This window comes from Phoca vitulina, unplaced genomic scaffold (genome assembly GCF_004348235.1).
Source record: "Phoca vitulina isolate PV1807 unplaced genomic scaffold, GSC_HSeal_1.0 scaffold7, whole genome shotgun sequence".
Classification (NCBI taxonomy): Eukaryota; Metazoa; Chordata; class Mammalia; order Carnivora; family Phocidae; genus Phoca; species Phoca vitulina.
The window spans coordinates 30,484,980-30,510,128 of NW_022589710.1; the positions used below are offsets into that span (position 1 = coordinate 30,484,980).

At 42.4% G+C, this 25,149-nt stretch overlaps 1 protein-coding gene across 4 annotated transcripts; it reads right to left on the minus strand.

Annotated features, from left to right (window-relative positions):
* Positions 1 to 324: 324 nt before the first annotated feature.
* CCDC198 (coiled-coil domain containing 198) lies at positions 325 to 25,149 on the minus strand. 4 transcript variants are annotated; one of them, XM_032405188.1, is made up of 6 exons: positions 24,785 to 25,149; positions 22,290 to 22,372; positions 10,526 to 10,612; positions 9,065 to 9,166; positions 8,105 to 8,249; positions 325 to 580 (listed from the first exon to the last, which is right to left on the minus strand). In XM_032405188.1, the coding sequence occupies exons 1-6, from the start codon at positions 24,999 to 25,001 to the stop codon at positions 345 to 347; spliced, it is 870 nt and encodes a 289-aa protein (XP_032261079.1). In that variant the 5' UTR covers positions 25,002 to 25,149; the 3' UTR covers positions 325 to 344. The 4 variants fall into 4 exon arrangements, with proteins under 4 accessions (XP_032261079.1, XP_032261082.1, XP_032261081.1 ...); XM_032405190.1 differs by lacking the exon at positions 325 to 580 and adding an exon at positions 5,183 to 5,611; XM_032405189.1 differs by lacking the exon at positions 325 to 580 and adding an exon at positions 5,183 to 5,614.

A 25,149-nucleotide genomic window follows, 5' to 3' on the forward strand; every position in this document is an offset into this window, starting at 1 on the left:
GGGGTCAGGTCCAGCTGCCTGCACAACCTGGTTGAACCTTCAGATGACTCCAGTCTAAATGCCATCTGACTTTAACTACATAAAAGATCCCACGAGAGGCCAGCAGAAGAACCATCCAGCTGAACCCCACAAGCCACCGAAAAGAGGGACAATCAAATGCCCTCAGTGTTGAGGCAGTTATGCAGCGTAGTTAATAATATAGGACAAACCTGTTAACTGTAAGACTCCAGATGAAAAGACAGTGAATGGGTTTCCTCCAAATAATTCATACAACTAACCTGAAGAACTTTTACAGGGAAGCAAGCTTTCAATGCACTCAGTTTCTAGGTTAGTGAACAGCATTTTTATTCTCGATCAAAAAACTCATCAAAAAGTGGGATTCTCTCTGTCCTGGTCCTCACCAGTGCCTGTGGTTTCTTCTTGCTTTTTCTCAACTCCTCTGAGTCAGAGCTAGAACTGTCCCAGAGAAGCTGACCCCGGGCCTCTTGTTCACGGAGCCACGTTTCCATTTTGCCAATTTTCCAGGGACAACAGTCATTCCTTGCTTGATGTTCCCCCAAATCTTCATTCTGTGAATTTCCTACACAAAATTTAAAGTTTAATTAATTCTTTTTCTCCTAACAGTGATTTGTTTGTTTATTAAGTGCCTAGATGTTTATGAACACAGAATAATGTGCTTGGTATTCTTTTGAAATATATATATATATATGTTGAAATATATATCATATATATTTACATATGAGTTCAACTTTATATATATATATATATAAAGCTCTATAAGCATTAAAAGTGTTTTTCTTGTTATTTAAAATTCTTAAAAATCTTCTGAAAGTCACAAGAATAATACAATACATACCTATATATCCCAACTCATTGACAACATTTTGTCACAATATTGCTTTGATTTTATACACGCATGCATGCACTCATGCTTTTCAGCTGAGCTATTTGAGAATTAGTTGCAGTTACATCCCCTCCAAATACATCACCACAAATCTAACAGCAAGGGTGCTTTTCCTACTTAACTACAACTATTACACTTAGAAAATTTAACATTGATATATTACTGTTTTCTAATATATGGTCCACATTCTAATATTCATGGTTGTCCCAATAATGCTCTTTATAGCTGCTTTTTGTTTGCCTGTTCGTGTTTTATTTTTTAGATCCAGGATCCAATCTAGGATTATGTATTGCATAATCTTCCCTATCTGTTTTCTTTTTTCTCTTCTTTCTCTCCCTCCTCTGCCCTCCTCCTCCTCTCTCTCCCTCATTCTCACTCTCGACCCCTCCCTTCCTCTTCCTCCAAACCCCCTTCATTGTCTTCTTCTTTTTCCCTAACACTGACATTCTTAAAGAATCCAGATCTGGGTGCCTGGGTGGCTCAGTCGTTAAGCCAGGGTCCTGGGATCGAGCCTTGCATCGGGCTCCCCGTTCGGCGGGAAGCCTGCTTCTCCCTCTCCCACTCCCCCTGCTTGTGTTCCCTCTCTTGCTGTGTCTCTCTCTGCCAAATAAATTAAAAAAAAAAAGAATCCAGATCAATTGTTTTGCAGAATGGCCCTAAATTTGGGCTTGTCTGTTTCCTTGTGATTAGATTAAGGTTAAGCATTTTTGGCAAGAGTATTGCACGGGTGATGTTACCTAGTGCAATTTATTCAACAGCTACTATGTGCTAGGTGCATGATACACACTTTTCCTGACCTTCATATCCACTCTCACCTCATATAGAATCGCCTATGAAGCCTTTTAGAAACACAAATGTTTGGGCTGCAACCCAGACCTATAGAACTAGATAGCTCAAAGGATCATGCAATTTATTTTACTTTCTATACTTTCTAGAAGAGATTTAATCATTTATTTTTTGGCATAGGATATTATGTATGTATGTATGTAGCTTTTTATTTAAGCTGTACCCAGTGCCCTTTTAAAAATGCACTTCAGGGGGCGCCTGGGTGGCTCAGTCAGTTAAGTGTCCAACTCTTGATTTCAGCTCAGGTCATGATCTTGGGGTCATGGGATCAAGCCCCAGGTTGGGCTCCATGCTCAGTGGGGAGTCTGCTTGAGATTCTCTCTCTACCCCTCCCTGCCGGGCTCATGCTCTCTCTCTTTCTCCCCCTCAAATAAATAAATAAATAAAACTTAAAAAAAAATTTTTTTTAATGCACTTCAGAACAACAGGTGCTTTATTCAAGCAAAGCTGGCTTTTAACAAAGCAAAAACAATGGCCACTTCTGAGCTAGGAAAATCATCCTGGGTCAAAACCCAGAATGTCCCCTCCATCTGGTTGAACCATTCGTAACGTTTGGATGTCATCTTAAGGATAATTGTTTATTAAACTTATGGCATATTTTTTTTTTTTAAAGATTTTATTTATTTGACAGAGAGAGACACAGCGAGAGAGGGAACACAAGCAGGGGGAGTGGCAGAGGGAGAAGCAGGCTTCCCGCGGAGCAGGGAGCCCGATGCGGGGCTCGATCCCAGGACCCTGGGATCATGACCTGAGCCGAAGGCAGCCGCTTAACTGACTGAGCCACCCAGGCGCCCAAACTTAAGGCATATTTTATTTAAGCCCTTGATAGCTGATGTTGCATACTGTTACACTGCATACTGTTACACGAGGAAATCAAGCATCTCAATGCGAGCGTTTGTGCCTTGTGATTCATTAATTTCCTTTCTGCCTCGGTGAGGGGATACTTGAATGTTATTATAATTATTGTTATTGTCTATACACATAGTAGTGACCAAAAACCATAGTTAATTCATGTCTGCAGCCCCAAGCTCTCTCCTGAGCTACAATACACTTTTGTTTGTTTTGATGCCTCCATTTTTGTCTCCTGGCGACATGTCACACTCGCCTTCTCTTTCTCTTTCAAACCCTCATTTTCTCCCAGTTACCCTAATGCAGCAAATTGCCCTAGCTTTGCCCCATTGTCTGCCTAGTTCTTCAAGAGTAACCCAAGAAACCTCCCGGTCTTCCTGCTCTCTCCACGAATCCACATGCGATCCATCACCGGGTTCTTCCAATTCTGTCTCCTAAATACCTCACATCCGGCTTCTTCTCTTCTGTCACCCTGCTCTCCTGGTCCAAGCACCATCTCTCACTTGCACTTCTGCTATGTCCTTATCACTTGTCTCCCCATGTCCTCTTGCATTCTCCTCCCATCCATCCTCCACAGGGTAGACAGAGTGATGCTTAAAAATGTAAGCCTGATTGTGTGGCTCCCCTGACCTTTCAGTGGCTTCCCATTGATCTTAAACTCAAGTTCAAAGTCCTTATTTGACTCAACTTGCAAGACCCCGTGTGCTCTGCACCCCGCCTGTGCCTCCAGAACCATCTCTGACCGTTCCCTGAATCTCTCTTTCCTACCCAGTGTCTAGAATCTGCCAGCTTCCTTCCCACTCAAGAGATTTTGCACATACTGTGACCATTAACAGTTCGGAATGTTCCAGCATCTTGGTCCTCACACATACATGGATTCCTGTCCCTTTTGTCTGGCTACTTCCTGTGTTAGTCTAATTATCACTTCCTTGTGGAAACCTGACTCTCTCAGACCTCTCAACTGAGGTCTCCCAGTTACACTGTCATTGGACTTCTCCTTGTTCCTTGTCTGTACTATTGCAAAGCCAGGAACCACATCTATGAACAGATGAGTGAGCGAGTGAGCCATCGGAGAGTTTGGGGAGGCAAGAAGTATTGGTAACTGGGCTGGGAAAGACTTCACTCATTGGGGCCAGGGGGTGTAACCATCCCTGCTCTGCCAACAAGCCAAGAACCACCAGTGGCATCGTTCAGACTGGGAACAGCAATTTTCTGCGGACTAGAGGCAGGAGCTTTGAAACAGGAAGAGAATGTTTGTTAATGGTGGGTCTAATGCAATATTAATAACAGCTTAAGTCCCACCTCGCTCTTGATGTTACGATAACGCAGGCCTAAAGTTAGTACGTGAAGCCAAATTCACACGGTCCATTTTATCCTTAGATCTCTCTTAAATCATTCATGAAGTATTATGTACAAGGTTTTGTATACATAGCATTAAAGTTTAAGAACTTCTCAGCTAGATGTCTTTTTACTTGTTACATTTTTATAAATCCCTGCTTGATTCTCTGGGGTTGCTAGACTTAAGGAAAAATAAAAAGAAAAATATGTTGAAAAACCTAAACGGGTTTTGGGTGCGCAGAGCAGAGGAGAGTGCGTACAACTTCAAAATTAATTTGGGAAGAGAGAAAAGCAACAGAGACCAGTGGGGGGAAATAGGGAGTGATTTCAGGTAGTACAGGGATTCTCTAAAGCGTTAAAAATGTCTGATGGTTATGTATTTTATAATAATATATGTTTTAGCAAAATGTATCACCATTCCATCAAACCCATAATTTCACACTTATTTCATAGACAAGGCTGAATTTAAAACACACACACACACACACACCCTCAGGATACTTTAAAGAACAATACTAAGTAGATAATGGTGCCGGTGGCCCGATAAGACCAGAATTGTGAAGGTGACAATATTTCGAAGGTGCCGCTTCCCCTGAAGTAGATAGTGATTTTTGCTATAAGACCTCAGTTCCATCTTTCTTCAGTTGCCTGTATTTCCATGCATGGGTTTGGCATTTTACATTTAGATGTGCTTTTACACATATTGGATTAATTTTTCCATAAACCCTACATGGTAGACAAGGCTTTATTCTTGTTTTACAGATGTGGAGACTGAGGTTCAGAGAGGTTAAGCAACTGGAGCTTAGCTATAATCTCTGTCTATATGTAGAATAAAGCTATCTAGAAAAATATATAGCTAATGTTTATTGAGAGGCTACTCTGTACCAGGCACTGTTCTAGAAACAAAAAGCTCCCATGGAGTTTACATTTAGAAATGTATTTTTTGGGGCTCAAATGAAGAACTTTGATTTCAAGTTCACTGCTTTTTCTACCCACTACCCTATACTAGATCATGGCTTCTGGAAAAGGCAGGAGCCACATAAACGTGTTAAATCTCATGAAATTGTACACCCATAGAACAATGTTCGCTTTGTGTAAGTTAGGAACAAGTGAGCCATCATATAAGTTATAAGTAATTTATTGTATAAGTTATATGTAATTCTCATACAATTATACAAGTCATGTGTAATTCATTATATAAATAGATATGAAATGTATTTAAAGTGGGTGAATGTAAGGTATATGTAAAATTTCATTTTAAAGAGGCAGCAGAAAACAAAGACCGACTTTTATCTTATAAGAGACCTAAAACTCTCATCCCACCTTCCCAAGAGGGAACAAAAATGGGCAAATATAGCATTAAATAAGAGGAGGTGGGTACAGCAGAATCTTAACGACCAGAATTGGACTAGCAGAAAGCTCCTGTCAATCTATGATCTTGACTTTGCCCCACTTTCAGGAGAAAGCAAAACAAACTGCTTTTAGTAGACAGAGAGAGAAAGCAAAGATGCTACCTGGGAATAAGGAAAAAGGAATCATTGCTCGAGCACATGCCTATCGCGGTGGTGAAATCAGTGGGCTTGGCAGAGGGGCGGCCAAGGTTGAGGAGTCACTCCCCTCTATTTGCAGACTTTGCCAAGGTTGTCCTGGACAGAGCTCCAAATCCCTGGATTCCTGCTGAGGGTATAGGAGGGGGTGGGGATGGTGGAGTGAGCCTTTGGAGTCAGAAAGACCTGGCCTTGAACTCTGGCTCTGTCACGTGAGAGCTAGCACTAACTCCTTCGCAACAAGGAGTTGCAACAAGCAAGCACTCAACAAACCTTAACTAGAGGGGCGCCTGGGTGGTTCAGTCAGTTAAAGCGTCCGACTCTTGGTTTCGGCTCAGGTCATGATCTCAGCGTTGTGAGATCAAGTCCGAAGTCTGGCTGCACACTCAGCACGGAGTCTTCTTGAGATTTTTCTCTCCCTCTCCTTTTGCCCCTCCCCCCACTCCCATGCTCTCTCCCTCTCTCTAAAATCAATCAATCAATCAATTTTTAAACCTTGATTAGAGCAAAATGAAGCAGCTGTAAAAAGCATCAGGAATGCAGAGAAACCCTCTTCTATGTGCCACCATCTTTCCTGGGCCCCTCCAGATCTGGGGCATCTTCCAAAGATTTTACCAATGTTGGTTTCTCTTGGCTTGCCCTCAAGCAATGACTCTAAGTATCTAACTTAAGCTGAGACACTTTTTGGGGTTGTTTTGGCAATAGGTTCTAAACTGTAGAAGTTGTTTATCTCTGTGCCTACATAGCATATTTCATTCTGGCACTGGGAGGATAGGTTAAATAGATTCCCCAAGTAGATGTTCAATTATTCAGCCTCTTCTTATTTAATTAACTTATTGATTAAGCATCCTGTTCTTCTGAGCAGGAGCAGTGTCTCTTTCAGCTGGCAACTTGGCATCTGAGAAGCTCAGGACTTCCAGAGACATGGCATTTCTGTGGGTCTCTCCATGGTCAGTCCTGCTGATGTGGGGATTCGGCTCACAGCACAGCAAGCTGTGTGCGTGACCAATATTATATATTCAAAGGGTGGGTTTGCCCTGGGGGAATATGGACCGGGCAAACTTAATGGGCTGCAGCTGGTGGAAGCACACAGCACGGAGGCTAGGAACAGGATGTCTGCTGGAAATCACTGAGTAGTCTGGCCTGATTGGAGGCGAAGTCGGGCACAAGAATGGCAGCAGAGACAGCCACAAGGGTGGCAACAAGTAGACCCTAAAGGCTTAGAGTACCAGGATTAAGAGCTTATTTTTTAAATTTTTATTTACTTACTATTTTTTAGAGGGGGGAGGGGCAGAAGGAGAAGGAGAGAGAGCAGCTAAAGCAGGCCCCATGCCCAGTGTGGAGCCCGATGCAGGGCTCCATCTCACGACCCTGAGATCATGACCTGAGCTGAAATCAAGAGTCAGATGCTCAACTGAGTGAGCCACCCAGGTGCCCCCAGGGTGAAGAGTTTAGATTGTCCTCAGGCTGATGGAGGCTCACTGAGGATTTTTTTTAAGCAAGAGAATGATATGGTCAGATTGGCATTTTATAAGATTACTTGGCTATTAGCTCTGTGCTTCTAAAACGATCGTGCGTGAGAATCACCTCGGCATCTTGATAAAATGCATACCCCGATTCAGTAGGTCCAGAGTGTGGCCTGAAATCCTGCATTTCTAATAAACTCCCAGGTGATGCAATGCTGCTGGTCTGTGGCCAATACTTCGATTACCAAGTAGAGCCACGGTTCTTAAACTTTAGGGGTATCAGAATCACCTAAGGGGGTGTTAAACCCAGATGGCTGGCCTCTGCCCCTACATTTTCTGATTTAATCACTCTGCCTGGGACCCAGCCCCTCCGTGGGGTGATGCTGGTGCTGGTGGCCTGGGGACGGTCCCGAGAACCATCAGGACAGAGGGTTGATGGAAGAAGGGCAAGACTTGAGGGAGGAACACAGGCAGGAGGCTGGAGCCACAGCCCTGGTGTGACACGATGCCCTGCGGGTGGCACTGGGAATGTGGAAAGGTACGAGTTCCGTGCCAGGTGGCATGACAGGACTTCGTGACTGACCAGCTGCAAGGAGGGGGAGGAGAAGGACTGGCAAAGCCTCAGGTCTCTGGCCTGAGAGCGTGGAGGGCTCACCCACTCCTGCAGATGCAGAGGAGCAAGCCTGGGGTGGGCCGTGATGCTGGCTTCAGTTTTAGACGGTCGGGATGAGCCTCGGAGGGCTGGCAGGGGAGAAGCGGGGTGGGGGCAGGTGTCTGCAGAGGGCAGCAGACTGACTGACACCGGTTTGCTATTTAATAGAAGTCCACGTGCTTCATTCTCTTTAACCACAAGCTGAGGCTCTTTTGCCTCTCCTCTTCCTAGGGATGCAGCAGGCATGGCCAGAATGCCCGCGAAGCCCGGGAAACCTCTAAAAAGAGACATCTTCCTACAGTGTTTGAGCTTCTGTCTTTTCCTCACAGCCGCCCCAAATTACATGACAGTGTGATCCCTACTTTCCAGGAAGTACATTATCAGCAGAAACCCAAGGCTACTTGCTGTCCCTCCTCCCCCTCCCCCCACCGGAAGTTTATTTGATGAAATTTTAAAAACACTTGAAATATTTTATTCTGCTAAAAAAATTTGTATGACTGACCTGGACTTCTTCTGTTCAAGTTTTCATCCGGCAACAAGGTTGGAAGATCCCTGTCATGTCTTGGGATGCTTTGAAGGATTTTCTTGGCTTTATGGTCCCTCGGTTTTTGCTTATTAATTCTTGCCTCCCTGTGAAGACTTTTCTTCTGAAAATGATCAGCTATAATGGATTAGTGTTCTCCCCCCTGAGCTCCTGTCACCAGAATAGGTCACCAGATCAGCCACTCTGCAAGTTGTGTGCTTATGTGTATTCTGGTCCCCTAACCAGAACACAGTTTTCTTTTTCCTATTAGAAGGTACAGAAACTTTCTCTAGGCACAGGCTTGTTAGGAGAGAGGAGAGTATGCCCACAGTCTCAAAAAGGCATGGCTTGATTTAAGAGGAGGACCTTTGTAAAAACATTTGTTGGTAGGCCACCGATATACTTGGGATTGCAGAAGATGGTGACTTTAGGCTTAAATTCCAGAGTGAGGAATGGAATATGACAATTACAGGAGACATGACTGTAAAGGGGTTTGTTACAAGAGATGGTTCTTGTAGGATAATCCCATGGTGTGCATTATGGAGGATGCCTAGGTATCAAAATAAAGACCCACTCACCCCCCTCTATTCTCCTAAACCGAGACAAGTGACCTAACCTCATTTTCCTGCTGGAGCCAGAATGTCATGGGAGCAATTTGTGAAGAGGAAAAAAAAAAAAGGAAAGCAAGAACAGAGAGACTTGGGACACAGATACATCCTTATGATTGAAAACAAAGAAAAGGCTCAACAGGGTCAGTGGCAGAAGGGATCTTGCTGATGTTTCCCAATTCCAGTAGTTGAGGCTTCGGTGCCAACGACCAAATTTAAAATGCTAAGTAAAGCCTGGGGACAGATGCTAAACCATTCAAGTGCGAGGGCAGTGATGATGTGGAGTAAACGTGGTAGATATGACACTCCTCTTCTCTCTTCTCATACTTACTTCTTGTCTGTTACGGTTCATTTCCAGCATTCGCATCTTATGTAAATATTGTCTTTTCCCAGGAGTATACCCTGAAGTTTGCATCTTCTTTTCCAGTTCCAGCTGTGAAAGATGACACACTCGTTAGAATGGGGTAATTTGTTACTGACTCTGCAATCCACAACTTGCCTTTTTTTTTTTTGGAACGGAGTGAGATCTTAATCAGCCATCAGTTATAATCCATCGAGATCTCTTGTGATGTCAAAGGTGGATCGTTGTAGCTCCCCACTGAGTCCTTTGTGTAGCTCTCTGAATGGAGCTTTGCTGTGCATAGAACATAGTTTCTAAGGCTCCTGTAGAGTTTTGCACACCTTAAATGGAACTATGTTTCCACATCTCATTTTGATGAACTATCGCTTACCCTGTCAATAGATGCTTATCACTATCTCCCCAGAAATGTGTTCTGGTTGGGTAAGACTGGCCTCTTTCTTCCTGCCTCTTCTGCCACTGTCTGGCCATGACATTGGAGGGGAGCCACTGAGTGGTTAAATGGAGCCCATTTCTATAGGCTGTACTCCCATATGCCAATATAAGCCCTGGTATATTAGGAAGTTGATTATTTGTGACTTTGGTGATCTCCCCTGGTGCATCATAAACCCCAGGGGGACAGTGCAGTTATTAAGGGCAACCAGGGGTGAAAACATCCTTGTTCGCCCCTTGCTGTGGCCAGGAGAGGGAAGGGTACGGCAGCCAGATGCGCTCAGTGATACCTTTTTGCCGCCCTGTGGACAGGGACTGTGTTGGCTGCTGCGAGCCTCCTGAGGGGACCATCTCTACAGTTCTGCCAACATCGCACACCTGGCCTTGACCTCTTCTACCAAATCAGCCAGGTGTGCAGCCGAGCTGGCTCCAAAATGAAGCAGGAGTGGAAAGTGCTGAAAGTTTACTACCTCCCAGTTTTCATGTCTACACGAGGGGCATTTTCTCAGCAGAAGCTGACAAATGAATAAAAGGAAAAAGCTCTTCAGAAGACCTTTCCCAAGGGTTCCTTTTTGGGGAGGTGATGGTAAGTAAGTCAGGAACACCTCGTAGAAATGATTTCTCCTGAAAACTGAGACTGAGGAGAAAGGTTTAACCTGAGGAGAAGAATAAAAAGAAAGAATTATGCCAGATTTTTCATAAATTTGAGCACTTCTAGAATTACCAATGTCCTAGTAAAATTCCTCTCTCTTATCTGCATCTCCCTGTTTTCACCAGGAAGTGGAGAAGGGCCCAGAGTTTACCTCAGAGACGAGAGTCTTTGCCAGCTGGAGGCAGGCCCAGGAGAGAATGGATAGCTCTGGAAGGTCCTAACGCTGAGTGACTTCATAGTCACATTTGTCTTTGAGGTCTTCTGTGCAAGGAGTATATGAAAAGGAGAGCCCCCCCCCCCCCCCCGCCCACTGCCGTTACCCACCCCCTCCAGTGAGTGCTGCAGTTCACCTTTGCTTTGTGAGTCGTTCTGGCTTCTTGCTGGCTCAGGAGCATTTCAGAAGTAATTACTTGTGGCAGGTCAATGGGTTCAAGCTTCTAGAAGTCCAACATTTAGAGCATTCAGCATTCCTCATGCCATGAGATGATGAAACATAAAAGCCAGACATTAAACTATCTTAATACTTTGCAAAAGCAGCACTTATTCCTGAGAGCACATAGGGAACGCGATTTCAACAGGACTGCGGTCGTATCTGTGCAAAAGACTTTTCAACTCATCTGGGTTCTTTATTGTTCTATTGCACCGCTGCCAGGGACTTATTGATCTAAATATTGGTCAGAGAGTCAAAACACTAAGAATCCTTTTCTGTCTGCATCGACGGACCAAGTCCAAAGTTATCAGACAACAAGGGGCTTAGAGTATTCGAGATGAAAGAGGCACCAGGAATTTGTTTTATTCATTCCTTAACCACCCAGTGGACTCTTCCAGTCCTTAGGGAAGTGACCTGTATTAAACTCTCCAGAGAAGCTCCCTCAGCCTCCTCCATAATAATCACTGGCACCCAGGTGGAGCATTTAAAATGAAAGTGCAGTGGGCTTACAAATCTTAGATGTGGTTTTTTTGTTTTGTTTTGTTTTGTTTGCCTTTTTTTTTTTTTTTCTAGCAGGGGCTTATCTTTATGGGGGAGATCATGTTAGAGTTTCAAAGGGTCATTAAGACTAGGAAGCCAATGATGAACCAGTGGACCTGCCTTTAACCCTACTTGCCTCGGATGACTTAATGCTCTGGAAGTGGTTGAGCAGGCCTGGGAGACAAACGTGGGTCTCTCCACACTGACGTGCGGGCAGGGACCTTGGAGGGCTGTAGAATTTATCTGTTCACTCAGTGAGTACATACTGGACAACTAGTGCGTGCCAGGCATGAGAGTGCAGTGGTCAACAAACATGGTCCCTATGGAGCTTATAATTGGTGGGGGAACAAATACATTTTGCTTGTATGATTATTCATTAATAATTACCAACTGTGATCAGTGCTTTGAAGAAGTCTACAGGGCAGGACGGTGACAGTATATAACCAGAGAACTCCACCTTGGGAATGGAGGGTGTTATGAATTGAATTGTGCCCCCCCACCCCAATTCATATGTTGAGGTCTTAACCCCCATAATCATAATCTCAGAATGTGACCTTATTTGGAAATAGGGTCCTTGCAGATGTAATTAGTTAAAGATGAGGTCATACTGGCGCAGGGTGACTCTTAATCCAGTATGTCTGGTGTCCTCATTAAAAAAGGGAAATTTGTATGCACACAGGGACAACACCATGTGAAGATGAAGGCAGAGATCGGGGTGATGCTTCTACAAGCCAAGGAGTGACAAAGATTGCCAGGAAACCACTGGAAGTTAAGAGAGAGACATGGAACAGATCCTTCTGCTCAGCTCTCAGAAGGAACCAACCCTGCAAACACTTTGATCCTGGACTTCCTGCATCCAGGACTGTGAGATAATACATTTCTATTGTTTTAAGCCCCACAGTTTGTTGTACTTTGTTACAGCAGCCCTAGAAAATTAATGCAAGGGGGGGAGGAGTAAGGGGGCAGTCCAAGAAAGTTTCCTGAGGAAGTAATTTCCAGCTGAAGTTGGACATTTAGGAAATTTTAGGGGACTAAGGTGTTCCAGGTAGAGGGAACAACATGCACAAACACCCCGAGGTAGGAAAGAGCAGGATCCGTTGAGGGAACTGCAGGAAGTCAGTTGACTGCAGTTCAGAGTAAAGGGAAGAACTGCTCAAAAGAGGCTGGAGAGGCAGTAGGCAGGGGCCAGGTCTCACAGGGCCGGATGAAGCTTCTAAGGATGTTGGTCTTCTTCAGAGCAGTGGGCAGCCAGTGACATGTATCAAGCCAAATAGTGACATGATTACATTTGCTTTTAAAAAATGATCACTCCAGCTGCACTGTGGAAACTAGAGAAGAGCAATCCCTGATGCGGGGAGGGCATTTAGGAGGACAACGGTGATGGGCTCAGGGCTCATGGAGGAAATCAGTGGGCTCTACAAATATTTAAAACTGACCAAACAAGATTTGTTATAGTTAGTGAGGAACAGTGAAGGGTCCAAATGGCCTCCAAATACAAAGGATGGATAGTGTTATCATTCACTGAGATGGGAACCCTAGGGAAGGCCAGATGTGAATGAGATATAACAGGAGGATACAAATTCAGTTTAGAGCAGGTTGAGTTTGAGATGCCTTCGAGGCATACCAGTGTAGATGTTGAGTAGATAATGAGATATACAGGCATGGAGCTCACAGGAGAGGTCTATGCTAGAGACGCATATTTGGGGATCATCCCTGAGTAGAGAATAACCGAAACCATAGTCATGGGTAAGACCATCTTGACCGTAAGGTCAAGAGTGAGAAGAGCAGAGCCAAGGACTGAAGACTTGAGGAGCTCCAACCTGAGAAGCTGGTGGATGGGGACAAGCTGGCCAAGGACACGGAGAAGAGATGGCTCGAGAAGTAGGAGGGAAATGAGGAGGACACCACACTGCAGCAAACAGTGTGAGCACCACTCCCACCTTAGTCCAACGCTAAAGGCAAATGATGATTTATTTTGAAATTATTTTTCATTTTAGTCTGATTGGTTGCATTATCAAGGGGTAGACCTGGAAGCCAGCTTTCAAGGTGACCAGAGTGAAAAGAGAGAGGAAGGAGACAGGGAAATGGATGCTGAGCAGCCAGCACTCATGGTGAGCATGACCTGTGCGTCCTGCTACTTCTCTGTAGGACAATTCCCTGGTCTCTGGGCCTGGGCCTGAGCTGTTCTAGGGAGAGCAACCCGCATTCCTGCTGGCACAGCCCAAAGCTCACCTGGCGAGGACGAAAACGAGGGCAAAGCATTTGGAGACAGGGAGGAGAGACAAACAGTCTTTAGTTTAGACGTGTGCCTGTGCCAGACAATTTGCATTTGTGGTAGAAAGTGGTTCCCTGTTCCATTCTCACCTTAGGTGGAGAAAGTGGGGGTTTTAGCATAAGAACTGCACAAGGATGTCATGAGAGGTGATGAGGATTAGTAAGAGAGAGGTTTGTCTGGCTCTCTTCTCTGCTGGGCCAATGGGACCTACTGGCGTAAGAGGCAGCAGCCGATCAGATCAGAACCTGCGGGGAATGGAGACCAAGAGGAAAGAGCTATCCAGGCACCTGTGGGAAGAAGAATTAGCAGTGACCGAAGGGGGTATTCAGGGCCTGAGGGGAGGACAAGGAAGTGTTTGTGCCATTTCCTGGACTTGGTTCAGGATCTAGTTCTTTCTGGTGAGGAGGCTCAGGAACCTTTACAGTTGCCCTTGTCTGTCAGTCCCAGGGTCACAATATGTCATCTGGTTCAATCCTCCCATGAACCCTGTAGGTAATTATGATGATCTCCCCATTGTCGAGAGGTTAATAACTTGTCCAAGGCTTCATAGCTAGAAAATGGCAACTTTAGAATTCAAACTCAGGTTTGAATCCAGTTCCAAATCCCGTGCTCCTTCCTCTTCTACTTGTTCCTAAACCTGGTTTATCATCAGAATCTCCTGAAATTAAACACAGAGACACACAGACACACAGACACACACAGACACACACACACACACACACCAAAAAACCTGGGCTATTCACTGGGGATTGTGATTCAACAGGTCTAGAATATGTCCTGGGAATGAATATACGTATTATATATATAAATAATAAACTTTAATTTTTAGGGCAGATTTAGGTTCATAGCAAAACTGGAAAGTACAGAGAGTTCCCAGATACTCCCTGCCCCCACATATGCACAACCTCCTCCACTGTCAACATCCCTCACCAGAGCGGTACGTCTGTTACAATTGATAAACCTACATTCACACGTCATTATCACTGAAAGTCCATAGTTTAAAGTTCACTCTTGGTGTTGTACAGCCATTGGATTTGGACAAATGTATAATGACATGTAACCACCGACGTAGTATCCTACAGAATAGTTTTATTGCCCTAAAAATCCTTTGTGTTTTGTCCATTCATCTCTCCCTTCCTCCTCTTATCCCCTGGCAACCACTGATCTTTTTACTGTCTCTGTTGTTTTGCCTTTTCTGAAATGTCAGTATTTTTGGAATCATACAGTATATAGCCTTTTCAGATTGGCCTCTTTAACTTAACAATACACATTTAAATTTTCTCCATATAAGGGCACCTGGGTGGCTCAGTCGGTTAAGTCTCCGACTCTTGATTTCAGCTCAGGTCATGATCTCAGGGTTGTGAGATCAAGCCCCATGTTGGGCTCCATGCTCAGCAGGGAGTCTGCTTCTCTGTCTCTCTCTTGGCCTCTCACCCTGCTCATTCTTTTCCTCTCTCTCTCTCAAATAAATAAGTCAGTCTTTAAATTTTCTCCATATGTCCATCATAGCTTGGGAGTTAATTTCTTTTAGTGATGAATAATATTCCATTATATGGATGTACCACAGTTTCTTCATCCATACATCTCCTTAAGGACTTCTTGGTTACTCCAAATTTTGGAAATTATGAATAAAGCTGCCATACTCATCCCTGTGCAGGTTTTTGTGTGGACATCTGTTTTCAATTCATTTGGGCAAATACTAAGGCTCACAATTGCTGGGTTGTATGGGAGGAGTATGTTTAGTTTTATAAGAAGTTCCTGCTGCTCCACATCCTTGCCAACATTTGGTGTTGTCAGTGTTTTGGATTTTGGCTATTCTAATACATGTATAGTGGTATCTCATTGTTGTTTTAATTTGCATTTCCCCGATGACATATGATGTTGAACGTATTTTCATATGCTTACTTGCCCTCTTTTATCTTCTCTACTTGCCTTCTTATTCTATTGACAATGTCAAGAGCAGAGCAGAGCAGAAGGTTTGAATTTCATTGAAGTCCAGCTTCTCAGTCGTTTCTTTGGAATATATCCCCAGGGGATTCTGATGATTTTCTAGGTTGGGGTCCACTGGCTCCTATAGTGCCTCAAGTGAACACAGGAACTACATCAGGGTAGACCGCAGAGGATTTGTTTGTGGTGCATTATTGAAAAATTGAATCTGAAGACCCCAGCTATTTGAATATTTTCAGCTTTTCAAAACAATCTCTCCATAAATTCTTAGGGCCAGCTTTTTCTTTGAAAATATAAATATGTATTTCTCTATTTTCAGCCTCATTGTATTTAAACCCATAATTCTGATACGAGTTAAAGAGTAGGTGTCTTTAAGAACTCCCTCCAGGCAATTACTTTCTTCCTGGCCTTTGAAAAGAACTAAGAATCACACTATTCCTCCACAAAGGGCACTAGATGGCAGCAACTAACATTGCAAATAGGATCCCTCCCATAAGTATTTGCACTTGGCCTGAGAAGCACTGCAGAAAAAACTGTTGGAAAATTGGCTTCTCTAAACAAAACAAGTCAAGTGAAATTTCCCCAGAATTCTGGGTCCGTATCAACGTTCCTTTTCGTCGCTTGGGAAGCAAACTGCCTCACTTCATCATCTTCAGAGAGAATACAAGGGAAGGAATTACTGGAGAACTGGTATGGTAGAATGACACCTTTTTTTATCTCATGTTATAAAAAATGTATTGTCTGTCTAAAGGTTTCTGGGTTATTTGGCTTCTCAAGTGAAACAAATGGTCAGGCTAATCAGTTGAAGTGTCAGCTGGGAAACTCCGAAATGGAAATTAAATCAAGCAGAAGTCACTGAGCTTGGTGACACACTAACCTGAGATGGTTGTTCCTGCATAGTAACAGGAAGAGAAAGATGGGCAGGAGAAGCTCAAAGAAATTGCAACATTTGTTTGGCACCATAACTTAAGAATGTATGTCCTTTAAGGTTCTCAGAAGAAGGTAAAGGTGTCCAGGGCAACCTGGAAGCAAGAAATCATGAGCCCAAGGAGGAATTTCTGGTCAAGGCATTACAATGAGTTCACACTTCAATAATTTTCTTTGCCCCAAATGAAAAATAAAACATAAAGCCAAAAAGATGTGGTTGGGCTTTAATACAAGATATATATCTCCATGGACCAGAAAACAAGCAGAAATACATACTTAGAGGAAGCTGATCCATAAGGCGTTTAGGGCTCCTGATGGCTGTGAGTTATTTCTAGAGATTAAAGGGGACCTAAAGATGCATCGTGTAAGATGGCAAACTAGAGCCAGGATCACAGCTTGAAATCAGAGACTGAGTTGTTCTCTACCTTTCTACCTAGTACAAGAGAGCTGCATCAAAATGTAAGTTGGAAGATTTGTTTTACAAGCATTGTCAAAACGTTGAACATGAAGAATATTAAGCAGCCATAAAAAAGGATGAGATCTTGCCATTTGCTCCAACATGGACAGACCTAGAGAGTATAGTGTTAAGTGAAATAAGTCAGACTGAGAAAGACAAATACCATGATTTCACTCAAGATGTTCATAATAGGAGGGGAAAACCCCCACAATGTTATTTTGATGGTGAGTATTGACTTGCCTAGGGTATAGCCTCCAGTTACTCAAGCACTAATCTAGGTGTTGCTGTGACATTATTTTGTAGAGGTGATTAAAGTCCATAAGCATTTGACTTTTTTTTTTTTAAAAGATTTTATTTATTTTGAGAGAGAGAGTGCACGCAAAGGTGGGGGGGCAGAGACAGAGGGAGAGAGAGAACCCCAAACAGACTCCATGTTGAGCATGGAGCCTGACTCGGGGCTCGATCTCAGGACCCTGAGATCACTATCCGAGTCGAAATCAAGAGTTGGACACTTAACTGACCGGGCCACCCAGGCACCCTCATAATGATTTAAGTAAGGAAGATTATTTTAAGTAATTTGGGTGGGCCTGGTTCAATCAGTTAAAAGGTCTTAAGAGCAAAGCTGAGGCTCCCCTGAAGAACAGAAAATTCTACTTATGGACAGAAGCTTCAGCTCATGCCTTGCAGTTGCAGCCTGACCTCCCTGATAGCCTGCCCTGTGGATTTCAGACTTGCCCTGCAGTCTCCACAATCACGTAAGCCAATTCCTTGCAATATTACATATATATATATATATATATAATCTCCTTCTACTGGTTTTGTTTCTCTGGTTGAACACTGACTGATATAGGTACCTAGAAACAAACCTAAAAAAAAAACCTCACACAAAACCCCTGTGGAGAAATTATGAAACGTTATTAAAAGATCTAAAAGTGGGCGCCTGGGTGGCTCAGTTGGTTAAGCAACTGCCTTCGGCTCAGGTCATGATCCTGGAGTCCCAGGATCGAGTCCCGCATCGGGCTCCCTGCTCAGCAGGGAGTCTGCTTCTCCCTCTCCCGCTCCCCCCTCTTGTGCTCTCTCTCTCTCAAATAAATAAATAAAATCTTAAAAAAATAAAAAATAAAAAAATAAAAGATCTAAAAGAAAATCAGAGTAAATTGAGATTTATGCAATGTGTGTGGTTTAGAAGACTCAGTATTATAAATGTGGTCAATTTTTCCCCAATTAATCTATGAATGCATTTCAATCAAAATGTTAGCAAGGTTTTTAATGGACTTGATAAAAAGCTCCAAACTTCACATGGAAGAGCAAAGCATCATAAATAACAAAGATAATTCTGAAAAAGAAAAATAAAAGCACTTATTGTTTTAGATATTAAGACTTAAAGATACATAATTAAGACTGAGAAATTCCTATGGAGATACACAAATAGACCAATGCAACAGAAGAGAGAGCCTGAAAATAGACTCATGAAGCTCTGGAAACTGAATATGGGACCGAAGTAACTTTTTAAATCAATGGTCAAAGAAGGATAATTCCATAAAGAGTATTGGGACAATAGATTTTTTTTTTAAAGATTTTATTTATTTATTTGACAGAGAGAGAGACAGCGAGAGAGGGAACACAAGCAGGGGGAGTGGGAGAGGGAGAAGCAGGCTTCCCGCTGAGCAGGGAGCCCGATGCGGGGCTCCATCCCAGGACCCCGGGATCATGACTTGAGCCAAAGGCAGACGCTTAATGACTGAGCCACCCAGGCTCCCCAGGACAATAGATTATTCAAATGAAAAAAAAGTAGTTAAATTCCAAATTCACATCTGCACACAAATGAATTTCAGATGGATTAAGGCCTAAATGTGAAAAGGTAAATATTATAAATTTCAGAAAGAAGTAAAGAAGCGCTTGCGTGGCTCAGTTGTTTAAGCGTCTGCTTTCAGCTCAGGTCATGGTCCCCAGGTCCTAGGATCGAGCCCCGAGTCGGGCTCCCCGCTCAGTGGGGAGACTATTTCTCCCTCTCCCTCCCCCTGCTTGTGTTCGTTCTCGCTTACACACTCTCTCAAATAAATAAATAAAATCTTAAAAAAAAAAGAATTAAAGAAGAGTATCTTTATGACCTTGGGGAAAATAAAAATTTCTCAGACAAAATACAAGAAATACAAAACATAAAGACTAAGATTGAGAAATTTGACAACATTTAAAGTGGAAATCTTTGTGTCCACACACACACACACACACACACACGCGCGCGCGTGCACGCGCGCACAAAATGAAAAGGCAAACCACACACACACACACACACGCGCGCGCGCGCGCGCGCACAAAATGAAAAGGCAAACCATAAATGGAGAAAAGATATTTGTAACACGTGTAACTAACGAAGGGCTAGATCTAAGATCTATATAAGATCTATATAAGATCTATATAAAGCACTCTCACAAATCACAAAGAAACAGATAATCGAAAATGGGCAAAGAGAAAAGATAAGGAAAGAGAATACATTTGTGACGAATTATATAATACTGAAAACAACATAATAAAACCACCCAGGTTGGAACCTCCCTCCTTATCTCCCACCTGCAGGGCTTATACTCATCTTTCCCCCTCTGCATTCCTTCATTGAACATTTATTCAACTCATATTTATTGATCACCTATTATGTGCCAGATACTGTTCTAGACACTTAGATTCATTAGTGAAGACAACAGACAAAAATCTCTGCCTGTGGGAAAAATAATATTCTAGCACTGGTGGGGAGGTGATGAACAAAATACACAGTGAACATAATAGAAGTCAATAGCTTGGTGTGTTAGACGTCAGTGTTCTGAGGAAAAGAAAAGATAGTGGTGGTTCATGGGAACCAGGAGCGTCAGGGTAAGGGTTCCAACTGTCACGAGGTTATCACTATAAGCCTGTAGGACGGTGAGATTTAAGAAAATCTTGGGAGATGAAAGAGGAAGTCATCTGAGGAAATCACATTGCATGGGGCCCTGGGGGTGGGGGCAGTTGACCATCTCCCCCTTAGGTGGAACCGGAGATGGTTGGATGAGAAGGTGAATCAGGCCAGGAGGGACAGTGGTGATCAACTTTTCAACACGAGGTGGGCACGTTGGATTCAGAGTTCCCTGGCAGAGGCTCTCTGAATTCAGCAGCCCCGATCTGGAGAACTTTAGTTCATGACCTGCTCTTTACTTGAGGAGTAGATGTTTAGGAAGTGGAGAGTGCCAAATGTGCAACTCAAATTATTTAGGATGCAATTAGATTTGGTTTAATAATTAAAAATACTTTTAGAATTTTCTTTGGCAGAGATTAGGCTATTAATTAGCATGTCATGGGAACCCAGCATTTATTATTCTCTCAAAAACCCATTTGTGGTGGAAAATGTGCTGAGCCTCATTTGTGAAGATAATTATAGTTGATATCTTTGGGAGTGTCTGCCAAGTTCCCAGTGACTTCCCTCTTCTCTGGGAGCTGCTTCCAGAATTTATCGGGGTGGGGGAGGGGGGCTTCTCTGCCCACATTTCTACTGCATGAGCATATCCTCTGGTCATAGCTTATTGGAACAGAACTGGAATCATGAGCAAAGCTGAGCCAATAAGATCTTTCCTCCCAGGAATTTTGAATTGGAGCCAAGAGAGCCAGGCTAATCTGTCTGTCTGACTGGAACTATAAAATGTAAATTCAGGAACTGAGGGTGGCCATATTTCACCAAGTGGTCTTGAGGAGCAGAGAAAGTCGATTTGCAGGAAGAATAAAGCAAATGCACGGAGAAGAGCTTAGGGGAGACACAGAGAGGGTTGTGCCTTTCAGGTTCCGAGGAAAGCTGAAGCCCAACTGCTTCCCAGCTCTGGGGTTCAACAAACACTCCTACATCTTCATAATCCATGACATTGGCAGCTAGTCAATTAGACTTATAATTCAGGGATGCTATAGGTCTGCGATAGCAGGGAGAATGCATTTTGAATTTTGTTCCCACCAGGGATAATGGGGCTCATTGTCACTCATTCACCATTCATTCATAAGCTTTTTTGGGGGTACATATTAAGTGTTAGTGACTGAAGATATAAGACAGAATAAGACATAGTCTTTGCACTCGAATGATTCATTTGTCTTGATTTTTAAGGTGGTTGGTTAGGATGTGGGGATACAGTATTTGGTTCTGAAACACGAAAGTTCTCCTTGTGAGCTTGAACTGATCTGAGAATCAAAGCCTAACTTTAGCTGCTTTAGGGTTGATAGATATAAAACGTACTTTGTGAGCTACAGACTGCTACATGAATACTTTTCACTGGTTATAGTCCTATCTCCTGAGTTATTCGGCTTTCTGCCTCCACAGGAACACGTATTAAGCACATTCCTCTGAAGAGGTACATCTGATTTAGGAAGAAAACTAAGTTTTTAAATTGTCCAGTTTAGCTAGAGATTTGCTCAAAAGTTTTAAAACTATGTATCAATTCGATATAATTATACTTTATTTTTATTTAAATAAAAATGTTTTGAGATTTCCAATATTTTGGGAAAAATGCTTCTTTTGTGAACAAAAGATATAATCACTTCAAACAATGATTGTGAGCTTCTGGAGAAGACAGGTAAATAAAAACCAACTGAAACAGAAATAACCCCCAACAAATGAACTAAAATACCTCTGGGATTTGTCCAGATATCTGGGTGAATTGTGTAGCAGGTGGGATTTGGCTCCAATTCCTTTTTTTCCAATTCCTTTTTTCAAATGTCAGTGATAGATCCTGCTCACAGGAGAGCCAAACAACCCCTTCTCTTAGCTGATGGTCATTTTCAAGGATCCACTCAGATCTCTTTCCCTTTCTACGATGAAGAGTTCTTAGAATTTATAACTCTCTAGAGGGAATTCATTAAATATTTATTAAGGTGAATGCATTTAAAGCTCTTGCTTTGCTGCCTTGGAATCCGATGTCCTCAATTTCAGCAACCAGTTAACATTTAGAACAATAGAAGGTTAGGGATAGAAGGTCTGTAGAGATCAATGATGCTGATAGTTAAGAGCATGGGCTTTGGAGATCTGGTGGATAGCTGACCTCCACTGTCCTTGGACAAGTTACTTAATTCTCTAAACCACATGTATTAAGCAAAGATAATACCTCCTTTCTCCTAGAGGCGTATGAAGATTAAATGATTGACACTGATCAAGTTGTGCAGAGTCTATCTGACTTGAAGTAGGTGCTAATTAAATAGTCCTAGCTGTTATGATTGTTATTATTGTTTGTTACAAGTGATTTCTCCACAGTCCTCTAGCTCGTCAGTACCAGATGCAGGTCTTTTGAATCGCATGGGACTTGTGTCTTTGATACTATGTTTCCTTCTTTTGGTGGTGGTCTTAAAAGTGAAATCATTACAAAAGGAAATCCTAAAGAAATAAGGTCTTTGTAACTGACAGCATTCTCTTTAACAACATTCTCATTCTTACTAACTTAGTCATTTGCAATATCCCTCCTTTATTAGAGTTAAAAAGGGATGTTACCATGAAATCCAAGAAATTCCTTATGAAGCCTTTTAAATTCATCTTACTTGAAGTCTTCGGGGTGGATGACTTTTAATAATACTTGTTTCTCCGTGTTCCAGTGGGATGTCAAAATACATGGCCCTGGGCACTTGAAGGATTGGGAGAGAAATAAAAACAAACCATAAACAAATTGACTATTAAATTAGACTAATCATTAGACTTTGTTAATACAATTTGGTACCTTTTTAGTTATATATGTCTAACCTATATGTTGAATGTGGAGATGAAACACGTAAGGCAGAGGTCCTACATGAATGCAAAGGATAAAATTTAGCCTAGACCCAGGATTTAATTTTTGCTTTCCTCATTTCTTCTCTGGATTCATACTGGATGGAATTTATATTGGATTTATATTATAATGGATTGGAAAAATAAAAAATGTATTGACTACAAATATTGTTCAAACATAGAATTTGGTCTGGAAAATAGAAACTTTTTCGTTTGTTTTAATTTCATGAAATTGCTCCAAAATAAATTTCGGAAATCAGAAAAAATATATCTTTAAGAAATGAAAATAAATTCTCTTTTCAGATGAAATAGATGGATGGTGGACAGATAGATGCGTAGGTACTAGATAGAGAGATGATTTTAAAAATGGAGCATGAGTTTGGACAGGAGTATGCAATATTTAGCATTGTATGTTCCCAATTAAATAATAGTCCCCCCAACTAGGGAAAGAAATTCCCACAAGTTGCCCTATAATACAACACATCAATGTTCTTTCCTGATGAAGCAAGCTAGGGCTACAGAGTAAGCCTTGTTAGGAAACAGCTAGGACTCAAGAGGTCCATTATGGGTTTTATGTTTTAGCTTGATTACCCCGGGGCGGTAGGACTGCTACCATGATCAACGCTGCATGAAGGAAGTTTTGTCTTTTCCTCTTAGTAATCCGGAAGCATTCTAATTTCTAGATTGTTGCAGAGACTATCCCACAGTTTCACTTTGCATTCTAAATGGAAAAATCCCTGCGTAATTATGTGTTTCTATCCTCACAACATTTGAACGACCACCTTAAAAACTTCACCATGTCTGTATTTTCTTTCAAGAGATGCTGGCACACTGAACAAGACAGAAACAACAGCAATGACAACAACAAAAAAACATTTTCAGTTAAGAAATGTAAGTATTTCTGGCAACACTTTTTTCAGCAGCCTGACTCCTCCTGATTTTTATGTTATGATTTGAGTGGTAACACCTCATTATTTAATTCGATTCATCCAAAATGGCAGAGCCTGTGTCGGGCAGTTTTATTTTTATCCTTGATTTATAGGTGAAGGAAATTGATGCAGTAATTTTCCCAAACTCATACAATTTGGCATTTGGTGGAGCTGAGTTAGAATATGGGTCTCTTAAAATTAGTGATCAGAATGTTCACCATCCATCCCTTTGTTATTTTTAATGTGATTTTGTCATTTCAAAAATAAGATTATTTTCCAGGTGGGACTCTAATGCATTAGAATCAGTTTTCACTATTCAGTTACCAGAATCTTAAAACTCTGGATACATGGTTTGAATAAAAAAAGGAACTCTTCAATGAAACTACAGGAAAATTCCCATTCACGTGCTTAGGAAGTTGGAGACATAAATATAGGCCATATCCCCCTTCAAAGGTTGTCAGTTCTTCAGAAAATTGCCATGAGAACCAGTGTGGGTGAGAGATACCTGACGCTGAAAGAGAATATAAGGCTTTCTGGCCAAGTTGACCAGTAATGGGAACTTTTTGTGTTATTGATCCAGAATATAAATAAAGAAAAAATTACATAGATATATACATATGCATTATATACTTGTATTTCTCTTCCCAAGTTAGAATCACTGTTTAATTATCATTGTGGTTGTCATAAATATTTTATATGTCTTATAAAATATCCCAGGATAATTTATAGCCACTTCAGGCTCAGAGCTTCCAATCCTAATGGGGGAAAATTCTCTTAGTTCTGCAGATGACAGAACTTAGTTCATATTCTGCGTGAAGAATGTGGGGTTGGGGAGGGGGTGACTCATCCTCTCATCTGTACTGCAATAAATCAGTTCTGTTTGGGGTGATTTCCAAATTCGCATTAGGATGAATTCACTCCTAAAGTGTTGCTTTCAAAACAACAAAGCCTGATGCACTAAATGGTTCTGAAGAGAATGATTTAAATTTAGAATCTAACTGAAACATATGATTGTCATAATTTATCACATCTTATCTATATAATTTTAATCGTCTGGCAAAGCTAGGTATAAACATTGAAAGCACTGTAAACTAAGCTGAAACAAAACGGTTTTTTCCTTCTAGTGTGGAACGGTAAAAAGCCCTCGGTGCAGAGTTTACACACCGGTTCTAATGTACCCGGAATACTCGACAAACACGCAGCCTCGAGTTGAAAGCTGGCCCCTTAGGTTTCAGCCGTTTAGAAACTTCCTGATAGGATTATGGAGACAGACAGTCCAGTACGTCTGTCGATAGCTTCCCTTGGCCGGACTCCGCAAACCTCACGACGGGTGTCACACCTACCTGCCGAGTGTCTTCCACACCCCCGGAGAGGTGGTGGCTGCCTTTCCAAAGCTGTATTCCGATCCTGCAGCCTTGCGAACACATAGGAACTCTTTCCTTCCAGATTCTGGCCGAACGCAAAGGCCACGGGGCTGGCCGAGGGAGCCTCTTCCTCTTCGTTTTGCAAGGGTGCTACTTTGGTCACCCGAGGGTGAGCCTTAGAATGGCTCAGGCCCATTTCACAGTAAAGATATTCAAAGCACAACCATGGTGAAAGTGGTTTGGGGCCTTGAACTTCGCTTGTCCTAATTAAGGTCCGTCAGAATTTTACCGCAGCTCCACGAAACACTTCATGGCATCTTTCTAGCTTTCTTTCACCACACAGT